Source organism: Glycine soja, chromosome 10, assembly GCF_004193775.1.
Source record: "Glycine soja cultivar W05 chromosome 10, ASM419377v2, whole genome shotgun sequence".
Lineage (NCBI taxonomy): Eukaryota > Viridiplantae > Streptophyta > Magnoliopsida > Fabales > Fabaceae > Glycine > Glycine soja.
Window position 1 is genome coordinate 32,861,847 of NC_041011.1, and position 19,538 is coordinate 32,881,384.

Sequence of the window (19,538 nt, forward strand, 5' to 3'; positions counted from 1 at the left end):
TTGAAGGACATGAATGTGACTTCTCTAGTATCACCAAAAAACCTGTAAAGTAGTTAAAATTAATTACCCTTTCTTAAGTGAAATGAATCTCAATAGTAATATAGGTACAGTTGCAAAGTAGTTAAAATAAACTATAATAGGATGTATAATAATTTCATCAATTCTTAAAGTTAGGTTTAAGATTGCATTTTGATAGTATTAACATGTTTCTCCACAAGCATAACATTTGGAATGGAGGTTGTCTATCATTTTTTATGATTGAGTCACCATGGAATATGGATTGTAATAAGGCAACGAACTGAAGAAAGTTATTAATTAAGTTTTAAACTCAATTTTGTAGTAAACTATTATGCAAACTTTGTTAACTGTTTATTAAAGCCGTCACTAGATTGAAATCTATATTTCGTGATGTTTAATTTTGCGGCCTGCCCCACTGTTCTGCCTTTATTGTGTAACTTTTTGAAAGAAAGAAAACTAACGCGAAAGAGAGAGAAAGAGAGAGAACATTACTGCCCCACTCTCTCTTTCTCTCTCTTCTGTGATTCAGTTTCAGTCAAGGGTGTGAATCACAGAAGAGAGAGAAAGAGAGACAACACACGGTGGGGTTGAGTTACAAGAATGAGAAGAAGAGAGAAATAGGAAATAGAACAAAAATAACAAAAAAAGTTGAGAAGAAAAGTAGACGAGGGATTGTCTACAACTTCAATCGCGCGTGGGGGACAGTAAACACACAAGTCGAGACATTCATTTCCTACTGGTAGCAAGGAAAAAATAAGGACCGTTAGATTTGCTTTTCGCTAATCGGACAGTTCACGTTGATTATTTTTCAAAATGCAAAACTTTTGCACGGTGCGAAAGTTGTTTAACTTTCGCACCCTAGACATCGTCGTCACTACAATGAATATATAAGATATTTTTTTCCTCAAAATATTTTAATGTCACTATAAATTAATATACATCTGTTTCAAAAGAGACCTAACCAATATTTAATTGAAATTATTTTTCTATTTCCACTTTTTGGCATATAATAATTATATTTACGTACTTATCTCAAATGTCAACATAACGAACATTCTACCCGTTCATAGTGGTTTGCATTCATGACTAGTAGAACATTTTAAAAATTATATTTACAACATAAATAATATTTCATTAATTACATTTTATTATTTATATTGGATTCATTATATGTTTTTATTATTTATATGATGACCTTTATGTTTACTTAATTATATGTAATTATTTATATTTCCATCATGATATTGTTTTAGTTATTTGTTATTATTTATATATTTCATTTATATTTGTTTTTATTTTAATTCTTTGTTATTATTTATAAATTTCATTTAATTTTTTATTATTTTAATTAATTGTTATTATTTATATTTTCATCATTATACTGTTTTACTCATTTCTTATTATGTCAAAATTGCTTTCAAATTTAATGTTGTCAATTGAAATTAAAAACCAATACACTAATAAAATATGATATTTATGATAAACTCATTTTTTCTTTTTGCCATAAATGTGTTAACAATATTGACTAGTACAATGTGCATTACTAACAATTTTAAATATTACAATAATATATGTAGAATAAATTTAGTGAACTTATTTTAAATATCATTACAATATGTTAACAATGTATTAAATTTCCTTGTTAATGTAATACATAACTATAAGTATATTTACAAAAAATCATATTGAACGGAAACGCAATTTCTCTTTATTAGCCAATGAGCAAATAATAAGAAACAATATTTTTAAAAAAATTTGCTTTTTCAAAAATGAAAAGGCTGATATGAGTGTCCGTCAAATCAGTCAAATCAGTCCTACCATTGGAAGCTAGAGGTAACATCGTTTTACTAACCACTTCCTTCAGCTTTCAGTCAAAATATTATATATATTGTATTATATATATATCTTTATATATTTATATATTTTTACATAAATAAATATATATATACATACATACATACATACATACATACATATATATATATATATATATATATATATATATATTATCGTCAATTTGACAATACTTTAGCAATTTGGTGCCTTTGCAAAATCATTCTAGCCACCGTCCTGGGGTTACCTGTTACAGTATCAGTCTACGACAACCACTTCCCAGCAAACTCTCTTTCGCAACCCTCATCAACCTTCCCAACTTGATAATCATGGACTGCGACGGCCTAGAAAGACATGAAAGGCGGTGAGTGTCGTCGTTAAATATTACAAATACTTAAGTCGTTGTACTACCTTTGTTGGTTGTTTCTCTGATATTAGTCAACGTTGATGCATGTCTTACTAGGAATGCATACAAACAGGCGCAAACATCGGTTTGGACGGAGGACGAACCTGACACACAACATTGTTTGCAGGTACACCATGTTGCTTTCAGCTTGTTTTTGGTATTTGCAGGTGCACAACATTCATCATATGCCGCCACTTGTCATGTTGACCCGTTGTTGGTTTCAACTTCCTTAGGAACCATTCGCAACCAAAATGGGTACATCGCCTCACCAAAAGGATGAAGGGGGCGTTCGTCATACCTCTGCTACTGCAACATTGGATGATGTCGTCGGTGCAATAAAGGTATATCATTGTCCTTCACTCTAACACCTGATTTATGTTTTCATATGAACTGTCATTAATGACAAAAATATTAAACGAAATATGTACTACATGGTTGTTTGAATGTTACTTTACGAGGATTTACACATATTTGAACTTTCGCATGAAGCATTTGACTCAAACGCTGGAAAACATGGACAACCAGAACAGAACAAAACTGAATGCAATAGAAAACACTAACCACACAATGTTGAAGGCCATCTGCAACTTCGTCAGGCAAGACCAGCATGAGTCAACGAAAGATGCTATGGACGATGTAGCAATGAGTGGTACCCAAAATACTTGTGTCAATGATCAAAGACTTCCGTGTGAAAACCCTAAGAAGCCGGTGTCCACCCCGACAGTAAAGTCGACGAAAAACGAGGCATACTCGAAATCGACGGGAAGTTTTAAAAATATTGAAACAATATTCATACCAGGCGACGACGATGATGAATTTATCAACCCGTTGCCAATGGGAATGAAGGGAAGTAAAAGCAGCTACTCGTCTCCGAGAACACTAAACCTTTCAGGACCGAACCAGGTCAACACCACAGATAACTCCTCCCCACCGGAACCATTCATGAGCAACTACGTTACTGGACTGACAACAAAGGTGAAACAAATTTATTAATCCGTGTTGCCAAAAACTTACATAATAAAATTTGGTTCAATTCGGATCGTTTTCTGACGTGCATGTAATCCAGGCCAAGAACAACAAAGAAACCTTAATGGCGCCTAGGAAGTTGAGTTTCCCCCAACATAGTTATCGGACTTCAAAGAAGCCAAAAATTGAGCAACATTCAGAACATTTGAATGCCAAAAAAATGCAACAAACTAGGGGCAGTTCGTCTAGAAACATGACCAACAACAACCAAAGCCGGATGTTTCATAGGAGTCGCACGACTTCCAGTAGGGGATACACACACACACTATTCCTAAGGTGTTGCAATTAATACCATTTCTATTTGTTTAACTATAATGTTGCATAATATTAATATGTTTTACAAGTACAGGACATGCCCTGCTGCTTCAAGCCAACTGTGGACATGAATCTTACATTTGAGGAGACACAGGTTTGTGCGTATGTGTTCAACCCTAATCTGGACCCCAGGTATGTAGCTGACACTATACTCATACTTGTACATAAGTTTTCGTTCATATATATTAATGGCTACTATTTACTTGGAATTCCACTGAAATCGAAATGTTTGTTGTTTTTTTATTTTAATTTTTGTGATAGCGGGAAGGAAATTCTATATAGGGTAGGAAACAACTTGGGCACACGACAAACCTTTCAGTCGTTGTGTCCCAATAAGCCAGTAAGGGAGGAGGTATATGGATCATTCCAAACTATGCATTTTGCAAAAACATGCTACAAAGTACTGACAACATTCAAGGTTCTTAAATTTGGTTTTCAATGCATTGCAGATAATACTATTCATGTGTTTGAAGGTTGCTTACAGCCAACTGTACCGCACCAGGAGTGTTTGGTGTATGCCACCAGCCTTTGCGGTATATCATTGTTTGTTATTGAATACAATACAAAGATGAATAAACCTTTTATAATTATTGTAACTCATTCGAAAAACTGTCATTTCAATATCATTACAGGTGGACGTCATTAATGGAAGTCCAATGGAAACTCTGATTGAACATTATGGAAAGGATTGGATGCCTCCATTTTCGGACTTGAAGCTCGTGAGTAACGAATATGATCATTAATTTAAATAACTGCCTACAAATAGTTACAGGGTCAACATTTATTTATTTTATATTTATCATTTCGTTATATGTTTTCAGATTTACATTCCAATTATTCAAAATTCAGCCCATTGGTATCTCATGGTCATAGACATGAATGACAGAAACATTTATCATCTAGATTGTGACCTCACAAGTCAAACTGCATATCAACGCAAAGATACCATTAAAATCATGGTTTGTTTATATATTTTTAAAGTTTTTTCGGTCAGATCCATGACATATTGTTATATAATGATTGACTAAAAAGTAATGATATAAACAGGCAAATGTGATGCTTAGTGTTCTGGAAATTGTGTTTCCAACACAAGAATTCGTTATTGGCTTTGATGGAATGGATTGTTGGGATATTATTGAAGCTAGAGGAATTCCAAATTGTGGATCCAGGTGACTTTTAAATACATTACACAATGACTACAAATTACTGTTATTGTTGACAAATAATTAAACACAAAAAATGTGTATTCGTTAACTGTAGTGAGAAATCAACATTATGGGTCCTTGAATGGATGCAAATGGAGGAGTCTTTTGTCAGTCTTTTGTATGGAGTGGTAAGAATTGCAAATGTTATTCAAATTTCTTAAATTTTTTTTAATTTAATATGTGCCATGTCCATATTTCGTTTCATGTACTTCATAATGTTAATGTTGGACTTTATGACATATAACTGCAGCTAGAAGAAAAGGCCGTTAGAATGAAGGTGGCAATGATCCTGCTGTTAGGGACACATAACCAGTGTAGGGGAGAGTTGATTACAAATGCAAAGCGCAACTGGCATGACTCCATCCATGGCAAACACTGAGCATCCGTTGATTGTTGTTTTTCTTCCATTATTTTGTGTCCATGGGTATTTTTTTTACAATGATAGTCACAAATGGTGACTGCACCTGCGATCGTAACCATCGCGTCGTTAGAACAATTGTTTCTATTTGACACTGCTACTGCATAAATTATTTGCAACACAGTGACCATACGCGGGCTATTGTCGTTATATTTTCATTATATTTATTTTCGTTATAAATTATTTGCAACACAGTAACCACACGCGGCCAATGATTTTATATATTTAATATTGCATGTGAAACGCTCTTTTTGGATGGTTTGCTGCCGTTGCTATTTTCCCGTAATTTTCATACGTACGGTCCATGTTTTAAATTATATGCCTCACTCCACATTAATTGCCTGCACCACCACACGACGTCAATTGGGAGTTCTTTCGCATTCCCTTAAATCTTTTCAACAAAATAGTTGTGACTCCCACACTTCTCCTTAAGACTCCTCTTCTTTTACATGCACGCCCCATTCCTTAACCATTTCCTAACTCGAATAAACACAAAAACCGACACCCAACATCTGAAAACACTCGTCTCCCAGTCAACCCAGACCGATACAACCATGAATTCAGACTCAGGGTACCAATCAACCGACACAACCACCACTTCAGACTCATCATCTGCATATGTGAAAAGCAAGGCAAGTGTAAAATGAAAAACTGAGTTACCTTTGTCGGTACATGCTTACATTTTCTTCATCTTCTACTAATTTGTTCTGTCTATGAACCACTCATGCATGCTTACGTTACCTTTGTGTTCGTTCATATTAAAATCGCAATATTCCACTCATGCATGCTTACGTTACCTTTGCATTCTGTTTTTTAATAATTTATCGCTGACCCACTTTCAATGACTCATATAGGTTATATGTAAATTACGTAAACTTTATTTGAAACACCAAATATGACTTTCATTGATTACGCCAAATATAACTCATACAGGTCTGAATTCCACTGGAATGTGCATTATCGCAGTACCGTGTGTCCATCAAAATCAAAATTTCTTAACTGAACACTTATTTGCTTTTACTCATTGCAGCCTCATTAATTTCATTCTGTTATTTTAATTTTCCACATATATCTGTCACATACTTTGTTCACAACCGTTAATCTTGCAGTTCACAGCACCATTCCACCATGATACGGTTATGTTATTTACCCACTTATTTTTTGCTTGTTTTTTTCTTTCATTTTGGTTGCCATATTGTCATTATGTTTTTCTGATGATGGTTTTTGCAGGACACCATAGATGTACCTTAATTTTTTCACAAACAATGGCAAGTATACCCTCGCTTTGTCCGCTTGACATATCTTGGAACACCGTTTTATATCAGAGTTAGACAGCTTCACAACAAAGTCTACTTTGCCGATGGACTACAACACTTAAGAAAAGATTTGCAAATTTATGAATCTGTGACCATTACATTCATGGCAATGGAAAACAAATACACTTTTGACATTTTTTTCACCCCCGATCTACACCACTAGAGCTGCGGGAGGCCACTCTTGTTCTCAAGAGAGTATGTTTGGACAATAGAAATTTCACAGTCAATGCTTGGTGAACCGCGACCCCTGGTAACCATAACAACCTCTTCGAAGTTCCTTATACACATTGTTGCTTATATATGACAGTATTTTTTCTGCCCTGCAGAGACTTCCAAATTGTGCCATGCCACATGTAAATGCCTACGGCCAACACATGACCATCCTCAGAAGAGTTGGACCTCCATTACAGTGGAAAGTTGAGGCCCTTGATGGAATGAACAGATATGTTTTACAACCATGGTATGATTTCCTCAGGACTAGTGATTTGTCACACGGTGATGAGCTCTCCTTCTATTGCAGGATCTACGACAAAATATGGGAAATGGTGATCCGCCACAAAATTAATTGGGATCGTTAAATTATTTTAATGTCATTTTAACTTGTCTATATTTTTTAATTTCCTGAACAATTTCCATATTTGACGTATATTATCAATATTTCGTATTTGCATCTTCGCTTTGTCTTGACGAATTGGGCCCATTGGCAAAATGTTGCATTCGTCGCCTTTGTTTGCATTCCTTGGGCCGTACTCACCACCTTGTTATTTGCACATTGGGTTTATTTTCAATCGTTGGGCCCGTTGCCTTTCTTTGCATTCTTCGGCCCTACGCACCAGTTCCATTTTTGTTATATCAGCCATGTTATTAAACTTTTTTGAACTTCCCATTATTACCAACTTTCGCAACTCTACAACACATAAATTTATTTATTCTACCTGACTATCTAAATACCATATAAGCTTTTTGTAATAATTATATACAAAAATGTCACAATTAAAATGATTTGTTATTCGTATCTGGTATAAGTAAACAATTTTACTATCTATAAAAATTCTAATTTAACAAAATACGTTTTTATTAAAAACTTCATTTCATTAATTACTATGTACATATATTATATATTATGCCAAATGGACAACTTGAGCTGTACATGGCTGAAGTGGTTCATTAAATTCTTAAGCTACAATTACACAATTCAACAATTTGACAATTACAGTGCACACTACAACAATTTGCCTAATTCCACAACTTAAGCTACCAAAAAGTTAAAAACCAACATTCTCCCCCTCCTACATTATCAAATTACACTCCTCTGCTACATAATAAACACAATAAGAAGCAAATACAGACTCAACAAACAACCAATACAATCCATAAACATTTTTCCTTCATCTTCATCTCACTAATCATGGTTTGCAAATCCTTTTCCCTCAACTTCAATTCATCAACCTCCTTCATCAACCCTACAATGATTTTCTTTTGTCGATTGTTGCCAACTGGATCATGCCACTGAAAAAAATTACACCCTTTCGTACCTATATCCTACATAACCAATAACAATGAACAATTAACACATAAAGCAATCCCTACCGAATTCTTTTTTTTTTCATATGCACCAAATTAATATTCCTTACCTTGTATAGACCACAACCATAAAAACGCCTCCCTGGATTTTCCTCAGTCCACGATGTCACTAGTGGAGCCTCTATGTTACACAGACAAAACACGCGACTTCGGGCCTCGAAGGTGTACGATGACGAACTCCTTTCCATGGCACCACTACGCAGAGACACCGACAACTACACTTAATTATAACTCTTGATCCCATTAAAATATTCACATCTAAAAACTTTTTACAATTTTTCACGCAACCCAAACTGCAAAACAAACATGACTACAAAATAACAACCAAACAACAAAACGACTACTCAATGGTGTAATATTTGTAGATATTTGTCTGATATTCACAGATCAATTTTTTGGCATGACAAACACAAAAACAAAATACCAAACTGACGTCTATCCCTATCTCCATGTTGGTCATTTTCCCAATTCAGACTTTCGTTTTCTAAACTCTCAAGCCTCTCATAAATTCCCTCTGTATGTTCCCTCAAAACTTCGTTCATCCAATGCATCTAACAACATCCTATGATCTCTAGTAGGGGATGGAGGTCCCTTTCTCTCACCCATGAACAGAGTCTAAAATAAGAAAACCTCACCAAACTGTTTCACTCAAGTGTTTCACACTATTAGGCTTTTCAGCAAATGTACTCTCTACCCTTTTTCCACTCGTTCTATAACTTATGGTTCTTACAAAGACTGCAACAATCTATGATCAACAATAACTTTCAACAGTAACACTCACAAAACTTGACACAAAATTTTCAACACCAACAAAACGGAAGTAGCAAACAACAATTTCACTACCTGTAAGAACAAATTATATGGAAAATAAGGATTAGACAACACACTTCACACTTACCAATTTTATCAAACAAGTGGGGTGCAAGGAAATTTATTGACTACAACTGCTGTACTGTGTGTTGTTTTTTTCTTGTCTTTTTTTTTCTACTGAATTTAATAAAGAACAGCCACAACTTGCAATTTCTTTTTTTTTTTTATAACGAACTTTGCAACCTTGCAATCAACACAACTTGAAACTTGCAGCAACAGATTCACTACATTAGCATTCCCCACAACACAAGGTCATGTTTAACACTTAACAGAAATCAATACCAACAACAAATATGCAGCACAGTATGATAACAACAACAAATTGAAGAAAGCAAACAACCAAATTGTGTCAAAACGTCAGTATCAACATAATTCATTAATATAATGGACAAAAAGGTAACTCAAACCCAACCCTAGAACTGAGCTCTGATACGAAATGATGAGCACCCAACTGCTTTGCTTTAAAAATCAAATCTTCCACGATGGAATTAGCGCACGGAGAAGACAAACCCACCCGTCGTTCTCCAAAAGGGGCTGATTGTTTCCTTTGCTTTTGAAAAAACCTTTTGAGGAAAGCAGAAAAGTAGTCCAGGGAAGCTTTGGCTCTTCAATCGCGCGTGGGGGGAACCAGACGGAGAAAACGAGGCATCCATTCACTACCGGTAGCAAGGAAAAAATAAGGACCGTTAGATTTTCTTTTCGCTAATCGAACGGTTCATGTTGATTACGTTGAAAAAAGCGAAACTTTCGCACGGTGCGAAAGTTGTTTAACTTTCGCACCCTAGACATCGTCTAATTAATAACCTATAAGTCTCTATTATATATAGTGGAGCAATAGCAATAACTATGGATTGTAGATTGCACCAAAGATGTAAGCATATACCTAAGCATATCACAGTTAGGGTAAACAAGATATATCTGACAATGGTTTTTAAGGTAAACAAGATAATGATTTAAGTACGGCTTAGTTCAAGAAATAATTTTTTATTTTATTTACTTTAGGTTTATAAGCAAGTGTGGTTGGGGGTATTATTGTTCCAGCTTCGGCCTCTTGGCCTAGCTCTATTGTTTGGGCTGTGTGTAGCCTTTTTCCTGTAAACCTTAATGCAAAGTTGCAATATCAATATACACCTAAATGCACTATCAAGCATCTGAATTAACTGGGATAACATTATTCCAGTTTAATTAATTATTTTAAATTTGAGTCTTGAATTCATAATTGAGTGAAATATTTAGAAAAAAAATATTGTCCATAATAATTCTATTGACTTTGAGCTGATGAGATGAGAAGATGATGGATGGTTTGATGTTATGAACAATATTGCTCACATTTTTCATTTTTCATTTTTCTATATTTCTCCTTTGATCCCCCCTCCTGATTATTTATTTGTGTTCTTGAAGCTCAATAACTTATTGCACATTTTTCTATATTTCTGCCTCAATAACTCTTGTTGAGCCTTATCTTCCTTGGCTCCATCAGACTCATCATTCCTACCATTACTTGACTCTTTAGCTTCTGCTGCAAAATCTGCATTTCCTGAGTCAGGAAAAGCCATTTCATCTAACCGTGATGGCATCTTTTTTTCCCCCAACAAAAGAACTCCATGTCCTTCATCAAGCTTGGTTTGATCGCTATAGTTCTCTGTATTGTTTGTTGAGTGCTTGACCTAATATATCAGCCAGGCACCAACAGGCGAAACTACCATCACCTTCAATGCCTGCATTATGTTAGCCCCTTTTGCTGTTGGGACTCTTCCAAAAGATTGATACTCCATTCTTCTGTATATAAGTGATTAAGAATAGCATTTGAAGCATATATAATAGATGTTATCATTTTAATGCAATAAGTACATAGAACTTACACGAAGACAACATATCAAACAACTTGTTATCAATAATTCTCAAAGACTTTTGGTTGTCTTTGAGTAATCAATTTGATTATATGCTTACATAACAACTTTGTACTATAATAAATTAAAAAGAACTTAAAATAAATCGTGCAACCTCTTCAAATTAACCACACCCTTAATCATCGAGTCCAAATAAGAATGGAATCCCCGTGGCCATAGAGCATGATTTCCCAGCAATAAAATTCTGAACTGTGAATTTGGATGCTTCAGTTGCACTTGTTATGGCATGGTAACTACCCCATTTCACTCTACCTATTGTGGAACCCCCAGGACCAAGGTTCTTGTACTCTCTATAATGCAAAGTGTGGAGGGCAAAATTGCCTTTCCACTCCAACCACCCTGTAGGGTCTACCAACAAATCAAGGTAAGTTTGCAAGAACACGGTCCTTGAATATTCCCTCCATGCCCTGCCCAAGAAGGTTTTGAAGGAACTCAGCATAGGAACTAGGTCTTCAGCAGCCATGACACACGAGTTTTGAATGCAAATCCCAGTGTTTTGGTTAGGATCTGTTCTACCTGTTAGATATAATTAAAAATTTAGAATTTGAAAGTGGAGCAATTAAAATAGGTTATATATGTATTTACTAATTACTACTGTAAAGTGGAGCAATTAATAATTAACCTCATACGGAGTAATTAGAAATTTAGAATGCAATTCTGTCATCCAAATAAACGGATGAATAGTCAAGTTAAATAAGATTGTTGACTTAATAAATATTTTTAAAAAATTGGAAACTCACATTTACTTAGTGATATAACTAAAATGGAGTATTGCTTACTTTGAAAATTGAATATTTCGGAGGTAAAATTTGTGAGTATTGTATCATTTGAAGCATCTAATAACTATGTTCTGTTATTTTAAAAGTAGAAGTCGCACGTTGAAATTTTTAAAATCTTTATAAATGAACTTGTGATAATTACAGTTGACAAATAAGCTAGTAAGAAGTTTGAACTCACATGCATGACATTGGGTTAAGTTCACATTGTCATAGAATGAAAAATTCACTTGTTAGATGTGTTAACTTGGTTGTTAATTAAGCTGCTTTTTTTGAAAATCTTTTCATTTCTAGGTTTTTTTCTAAGTTTTGCTACATAGCTCCCCCTTCAACTGCTCTCATTTAAGTTTCACATGTTTTTGGCCATTTTTTAAACAGATTTTTCTTTTAAACAAGATCGTAATGAGAAATATATATTCATCAACTTGTCTTGAAATTAACCCAAGACATGGAATTTTGTTGCATCACATTATTTACAGCAGTATATAGTATATACCATACCCTATGAGTAATTGGCATATTTCAGGTCTGACCCCATGTCAATGGCATGTTCCCTCCTTCATTAGCTTCATATACTCCCATTTTCTCTACCTGCAAAACAGTTTTGTTGACTCATTAATTAGCATAAACTTTTCAACACTTGTGAGCTACATGGATTTTCAAAATCTTTTTGGGAGACAAAAAACAAGTCTTACTTTTATTGCTTCAAGAAGTTTGTGGTCATCCTGAAGATACTTGTGAATCCAGGTTAGAACACTTGCTGTAATATCCTGAGCTTCAAATAGGACCCCAATTACATTATCAGCAATTTGGTCATCGCTTAGCATTTGTCCTTTTTCATCATTGTAGTTCAGCAAGTGGCCTAATAGATACCTCTCCATCGTAAAATGCTCCTTTCTCTTACACATGATGTCACTTATAATGTCTGTGATTCTCCTCCTTTGCCTTCAAATCATTTCACAAAACATTCATAAGACAAAGACATGACACAGAATCTGATCCCATGTATCAAATGATTTTCTTAGACCATGACTAACAAACCATATGATATAAAATAAAAAATAAAGTACAAAAAACATCACACTATTTTCTTTTTATCTATAATAAAAAATATATAAATATTTTATGACTTACGCATTATCTTCAATCAACTAAACAAGATCCATGGAAACCATTACACTATTTAACACACATTTTCTACTATTGATTAAAATTCATTAAGAATTACAAAATGATGAGTGAGACTCCTTAAGCAATGAGTTAAACCTACAAAATTTTATGATGTACATTATATTTCAGTATTAACAAGAAGTGTGTTAAAAAGAATGTATGAGAGAGTGTTTTGAGATATGCAACTTACCAACAATGCTTTGGATACAATTTTTTTGGATCCCATTGTTGTTGGTGTTGCTAACTTTGATGTGATTTATATCTTCATTGTTTTTACAATTAATTTTGTGCCATGTCTCTTTGTATGTATGATCTGAAGTTTTTTCTATTGTTATTTGTCAATTTGATATGCATTTCAGGTTGGACAATTAAGAGGGTATCAAACAAGGTTCAAAGTACAAAATTGAAATTGTTTTTGGACTGGTAATATTTTTATTTATGGAAGTTGTATACCATTTTCATAGCATGAAATTGTTATGCTATATGGCAATGTACTAATGGTATCATTCTAAGAATCAGTCATTGGCTTTTACTTAATCCGCTTCTTATTTTCCCTGTTAAAGCTTCGAGTTATAGTCATACTAAGACTAGTTCATCAGTTGAATCTTTAGATATTTCAGCATGTTACATTATTTCAAGTTCTGGTATCCTTGGTCTGCCGCTTCCTAGTTGCTTAACCTCATTGTTGTGTAGAAGATTGTACCAAGCTTTTTACTTGGTAAGATTATAACATACTTTTTTGGTACAATTGAGACTTGATTGTGAATGTAATGCAATTTCTGTAGTGATATTGATAATGAGGGCATATTAGAGTAGGAGGGCCGTTGTAGCATGTTTGCCCGAGTACTTGTAATAATAATATTGAGTTATTTTCTCTTTAATCAACATGTATTAAGCATTCGTCTTGAAGACCTTTAGGGAAATCAGAGTGAAATATAGTTATAAAGGCTGCTATCCTATAAACCAAAAAGGTGTATATAATTCACTTTGATTTGGAGACCCATGAGAGAGAGGAAGAGAGACAAAATTAACTTCTCCAATGTTTTCCCCCTGTAATTTCTCCTTTCATAACCTTCTTGCAGTAGTTTCAAAATATCTCATTTGTGTCACTTCCTCTAACAACTGTATAGTATTTCCATCCAATGTTTGTCCTCTTGCCAACAAACTTTAAGAATGCATTGCTTTGGTTTTGGGTGCCTGTCCCTAACATTATCCTATAAGTGAAAAATAATTGAGACAAGATTTTATAAGAAAACTTCAAGAGAACAAACAAATAATAAATTATAAAATTATAAAAACAAAATTGAAATTCTGAAACAGGCTAAACATGATTAATGCTCTAGCTTGAGGGGGATTTATAGGGATTAGTCATTACTTTACTAATTGTCATTTGGATATGCATATTTCTCCTGTATTGCGCTTGTGGTGTATTGGTATAAATATAGAAGGGGGAAACCAACAACACTGAGTTAGTTATTTCCATTCTTAATTTTCTTTGGCAATCACAAACTCACGACGGAAACATATTTTTCTCCATGTCCATTAAAATATTGTAACTTCACACATTGCATTATAGGTTGATTCCCAAAGTTGTCATGCTTGTTGGATTGAATAATTTATTAGCAGAAAAGCCACACTTCAGATTCGGTCATATAAATTTCTTATGTGATCAGATTAATTGTGCTTTCTCGGCTTCATTTTTGAACAACTTCAATCTGTTATGTTTAATTTATTATCATAAAATTTTTTCAGGCTCCATTATTAAAAAAGTATCCTGCAAACCTATTTGTCACAACATATTCATACTTCTTTGGAGTTGTATTGATGGTAACTACATCATTCTTTGCAACTAATGAATCAACTGACTGGAGATTGACACAGTCTAAAACAATAGTCGTTATTTATGCTATAAGTCACTAGAATTTTAAATCAACCTTCAGTATCAGCTGTTATTAGTTATCTCTGATCATTGTCGTCCATATTCTTTATTCATCATTTGTGTGGTTTTATTCTTGAACACTTCAAATTTCATTTTTTTTAATGGAAGCATTCTCACTTTTTTACAAGAAAATTTATTCCCAACTAATAAATAAAAACATGAAATTGAGTTCGACCAAAAAACAATGTTTGAAAGACAACTCAGGGATGTTGGCGAAGTTAGGGAATATTGCTAGAAAGATAAAATTTCCAAAGAGCTGGAATAACCATCAGCCTAAGAAATTTATGGCAAGCAAAGCAAGCAAGTTCTGAGCTTCTTAAGAACCACATTTGGAAGCTTCAAACAAATATTTTGAAGGCAACTCAAGGATCTTGGTGAAATTGGAGAATATTGCTAGGAAGAGAGAGCTGGAACACCCATAAGCTTAAGTAAATCCAAAGCAAGTTCTGATCTTCTTAAAACCAAGATTTGGAAGTTGTGTTATGTAGTCCATTGCCTATGAGTTTACCTAATACTATATTCTTTAATGCCCCTTGTCAAGTTGAAAGCTTACTTGGTATGCAACTTGTTAATAATATCAACCCTGCCTAATACTATATATTTTTTTGTTCTTTTCGTTTCTTTTTTCATTTGTTAATGTATAGATATTAATTAAAAAAGAAAAAAGCAAAGAACAAAGCTAATCAGATTCATTTGGAATTTGGAACCAAATGTTTGTGTACCCAATGGTGACCAGAGTTTTGTTCTGCAAATTAATTTAGCCAAAATCATTCCCGACAATTGAAAAATAGAATCATAAAATCACTGAACTAGTTTTGGTAAAGCCTTTGTCCCTGCCATATTTAATACTAGCAAGTAGCAACCAAGTGTTGTGGCACATCCCCAGTTATATGAACCATAACTTATTTGAGGCATGAAAGGGATGCAAGTCTTGTTTGTTCTAGCATTTTAGAACTAAGTGATCTTTATTTTATTTTGATTTGATAAACACTCGGTGATCCTTATATCAACTTTTAATCAATTTCCTTGTTTGTTCAGGGATTTATTGGATCTGCCCTTAATTATGGACTCATTACATGGTGCAATAAGATCTTGGGGCCAACCATGGTTGCTCTTTATAATCCACTTCAACCTAGAGCTTCTGCTCTCCTATCCATAATTTTTCTTGGAAGTCCAATTTACATGGGAAGGTACATCTTTTGATCCCTCTTGTGTCCTTATCTGATTCCTTGTTTTGACATCTTTTTTGTTTGGAACATTGCAAGTAGCAACAAAGTAAGTGTTGCAATAGGTAACTTTCTTTTCATTAATTTTTTGGTACATACTTAAATTACTTCCATTTTGTTAATAAAATTTCAGTAATGTGATGTTTGTTATTGATGTTGTTGTCAGGCGCTGCTAGTATAGGAGCATTTGTAGCCCTTGTTGTCATTCTTGGATGTGTGTACTTTGTGATGCAAAGAAGGAGAAAAACTGCTTATAAGAAACAAAGAAGCATGAAACTATTCATTGCTCCTTCAAGCGGAGACACTTTTGCATCTACAACTAACACGTCTCAAAGTCTATCTTCTTACCGATGAGGAACTAGAGGAAGCTAACAAAAACTTTGACTCTTGAAGAGAACTTGGTGAGGGAGGTTTCGCCACTGTTTACAAAGGTAACAAGATAAACAAGATGAGGTCAAATAAATACTCCATTCATGTGCTTTTATGAAAGTTGTGTTGTGAAATTTTGTAATTTGTAGACAACTTACAACTGATGTTAGCAATGTTAGATATTGTATAGTAATTTTAAATTCTTGCAAAACTATAGACTATCATTAATTATGTAAATGCTTGTATTATGTAATTAAATGATTTTAAAATTGTTGAAAATGATGAGTAGTTTTGCTTCAAATTAATGTATAGAAAAACTAAAACACCACCAAAAAAATTAAAAAAAAAATTAAACCATACTAAGATGGTTACAACAAAAACCGTCTTAGTATATCTCACTTTCTAAGACGGTTTTAGGAATAATCATCGTAAAAAATCTTACAGACAAATAACATACTAAGACGGTTACAGTAAAAACCGTCTTAATATGTCTCACATTTTAAGACGGTTCTACGAATAATCATCGTAAAAAGTCCTACACACAAATGACATACTAAGACAATTACAGCAAAAATCGTCTTAGTATGTCTCATATTTTAAGACGGTTCTACGAATAACCGTTGTAAAAAGTCTTACACACAAATGACATATTAAGATGGTTATAATAAAAACCTTCTTAGTATGTCTCACTTTTATAGACGGTTCTAGGAGTAATCGTCGTAGAAAGTTGACCTACTACAACGGTTAACAACAATTAACCGTCTTTAATAAACGACACATTCTAAGAGGGTTGATGTGTTATTATTTTCTCCAATTTTTTAATCCTTTTTGTTACCATTTTAATTACTGATTAGCCTTAATTATCAAATTAATTATGCAGTTTTATCATTTGGGCCTACTTGACTAATTTTGTGTTTTTAATTTAATTTAAGGAGAACTATAAGCAATTGGACTTGAATTCGGAATTGGGCTTGGACTTGAAGAGAGCAGACAATTTTATTTTATCAAATCTTATCTTATCTAGATTTTATTTCATCTAGATTTTATTTCATCCAATCTTATCTTATCTTGTCCAGATTTTATTTTATTTCGTTTATGGGCTTGGACTTAAAATAGATTTGTAAGTTTTGGGGCTGAGGACCTATATAACAACACCAGGGTTTTAGTTTAGAGAGGTTTTTGGAGAGGAGAATAATTCTAGGGTTTTAGAATTCCATTTTTTACTGTTCATGCGCACTGTTCACGTAGTTTTTGTCTCCAGCGTTGTTTTCTCTTGAGGATCAAGCACAACTCTCTTTGAGGTTTTGTTATTACTATTGAATTCTGATCAGTTTTTCTTATTCACCAATTACTCTGTATTTGTTGCTATTAATTCATGCATGCTTAGTGCTTGATTAATTGTCTCTACGCTTAATTTATGTTCATGCTTAATGATTAGTTTCGTTCATGATTAATTAGTGTATGTGTTGCTTAATCACATAATGACATCCTTATGTTAATTTTCGCTTAGTAATTTAATTTAAGGTTGGATTAAGTGGTTGAACTGGTTAGGGATAAATCCTCATAACCTAAGATAAGAGACTTGCTTGTGAATTAAGGGGAAACAACATGTTTTAATTATGTTATTTTCTAATTAAAATTTGTTCGCTGTTTAAATTACAAAAACAAACAACCCCCCCCCCCAATTCGTTATTATTTTATTACTATCTGTTATGAACGTTTGGTTAATCATTGCTCGTTGGGAGACGACCTAGGATCACTTCCTAGATATTGCATTTTTAATATTTATTTGATTCAGGTACAGTCTCGATCCAATTTGGCGCCGTTGCCGGGGAGTAGTGGTCCAAAGGTTTATAATAGTGTTTAGTTGTTTTGAGTCTAGCTCTGTTGTTTAGTGTGTGAGTGTGTGTTGTTTTGTTTTGTGTAGTGTTCTGTTTCGTATTTCAGTCGCGTCCCCTGTTTAGTGCTTCTCTGTTTCAGTTGCTCACAAAATTGTGACTGATTTTGCATAATGCTGATTTTTTTTTTGTAATGCTGTGAACAGTGTTTAACGACTGAACTAGCGATTGATTTTGCAATTTAATTGGCGATTTTTGTTTTGATAGTTAAAGTTGTTATTTTTGGATGATATTTTGTGTGGTAGTTTCTTTTGGTCCATATTTTGTATGAAAAATACCAGAAGCACTTGGTGTGGCTGAATTTGAGAGAGACAAAAATTATGGGGACTTGTTTTTAGCAAAACTTAAAACAGTCATAATTTGTGCTCCAGTTATCAGAATGACTATTATTATATATGCATTTGGGGTAGAAGAAAATTTCTCATGCCATGGCAACTGACCTGTGCAGGTCAGTTGCCATTTTAAACTTGAAAAATCAGCCGTTTACTAAGTTTTATTTTTTATTTTTTTAGTATTATTGTCTTATTTTTCTAAACTTTCCTCAGGCATTTTTCATAGTTAGACTTTGAATTTTTGTCTAAAAATTTTTGTGCTATCTTTTCATGATTTTAGGGTGTTGCTCACAAAATTTCAGCTCATTTGGATACCGTTTGACTATAGTTGTAGTTTTAACCCTCCCTGGTGCTTGTTTGAGAAACACATGATTTGCTGCATATAGTGCATGACTAGGGGCAATCCAGGTGATTTACAACCCTTTGATTATGAAATAGATAGAACCTTTCATAGATTAGTTAGACATAGTGTGCATCCTAGTCATTCTATGCATTTTGAGCATTTTGTTGTTGGTGATTTTGAATATTTTGATTTTGAGCATTCGACTACTGAGAACATGGCTCAATCTCCACCTCGTGAGAGGACTCTTAGGGAGATGACTGCACCTAATTTCACTTATGAAAGCTTGTGCATTCAATATCCTGATGAGGGTGTTCCATATGTTCTCAAGACTGGACTAATACATTTGCTACCCAAGTTTCATGGTCTTGCAGGTGAAGATCCTCATAAGCATCTTAAGGAGTTCCATATTGTTTGTTCCACCATGAAGCCCCCTGATGTCCAAGAAGATCATATATTTCTAAAGGTTTTTCCTCATTCTCTAGAGGGAGTGGCAAAAGATTGGCTATACTACTTTGCTCCTAGGTCCATTTCTTGTTGCTAAGAGGTTGTTCTTGGAGAAATTCTTCCCTGCATCTATGACCACT

General features: G+C 33.8%; 1 protein-coding gene across 1 annotated transcript; it reads right to left on the reverse strand.

Moving 5' to 3' along the window:
* Positions 1-11,016: 11,016 nt before the first annotated feature.
* Positions 11,017-12,558, reverse strand: LOC114371647 (pectinesterase 2-like). The gene is made up of 3 exons (XM_028329019.1): positions 12,373-12,558; positions 12,211-12,268; positions 11,017-11,417 (listed from the first exon to the last, which is right to left on the reverse strand). Exons 1-3 carry the CDS (start codon positions 12,556-12,558, stop codon positions 11,017-11,019), a joined length of 645 nt encoding a protein of 214 aa, XP_028184820.1.
* Between the last annotated feature and the right edge of the window lie 6,980 nt (positions 12,559-19,538).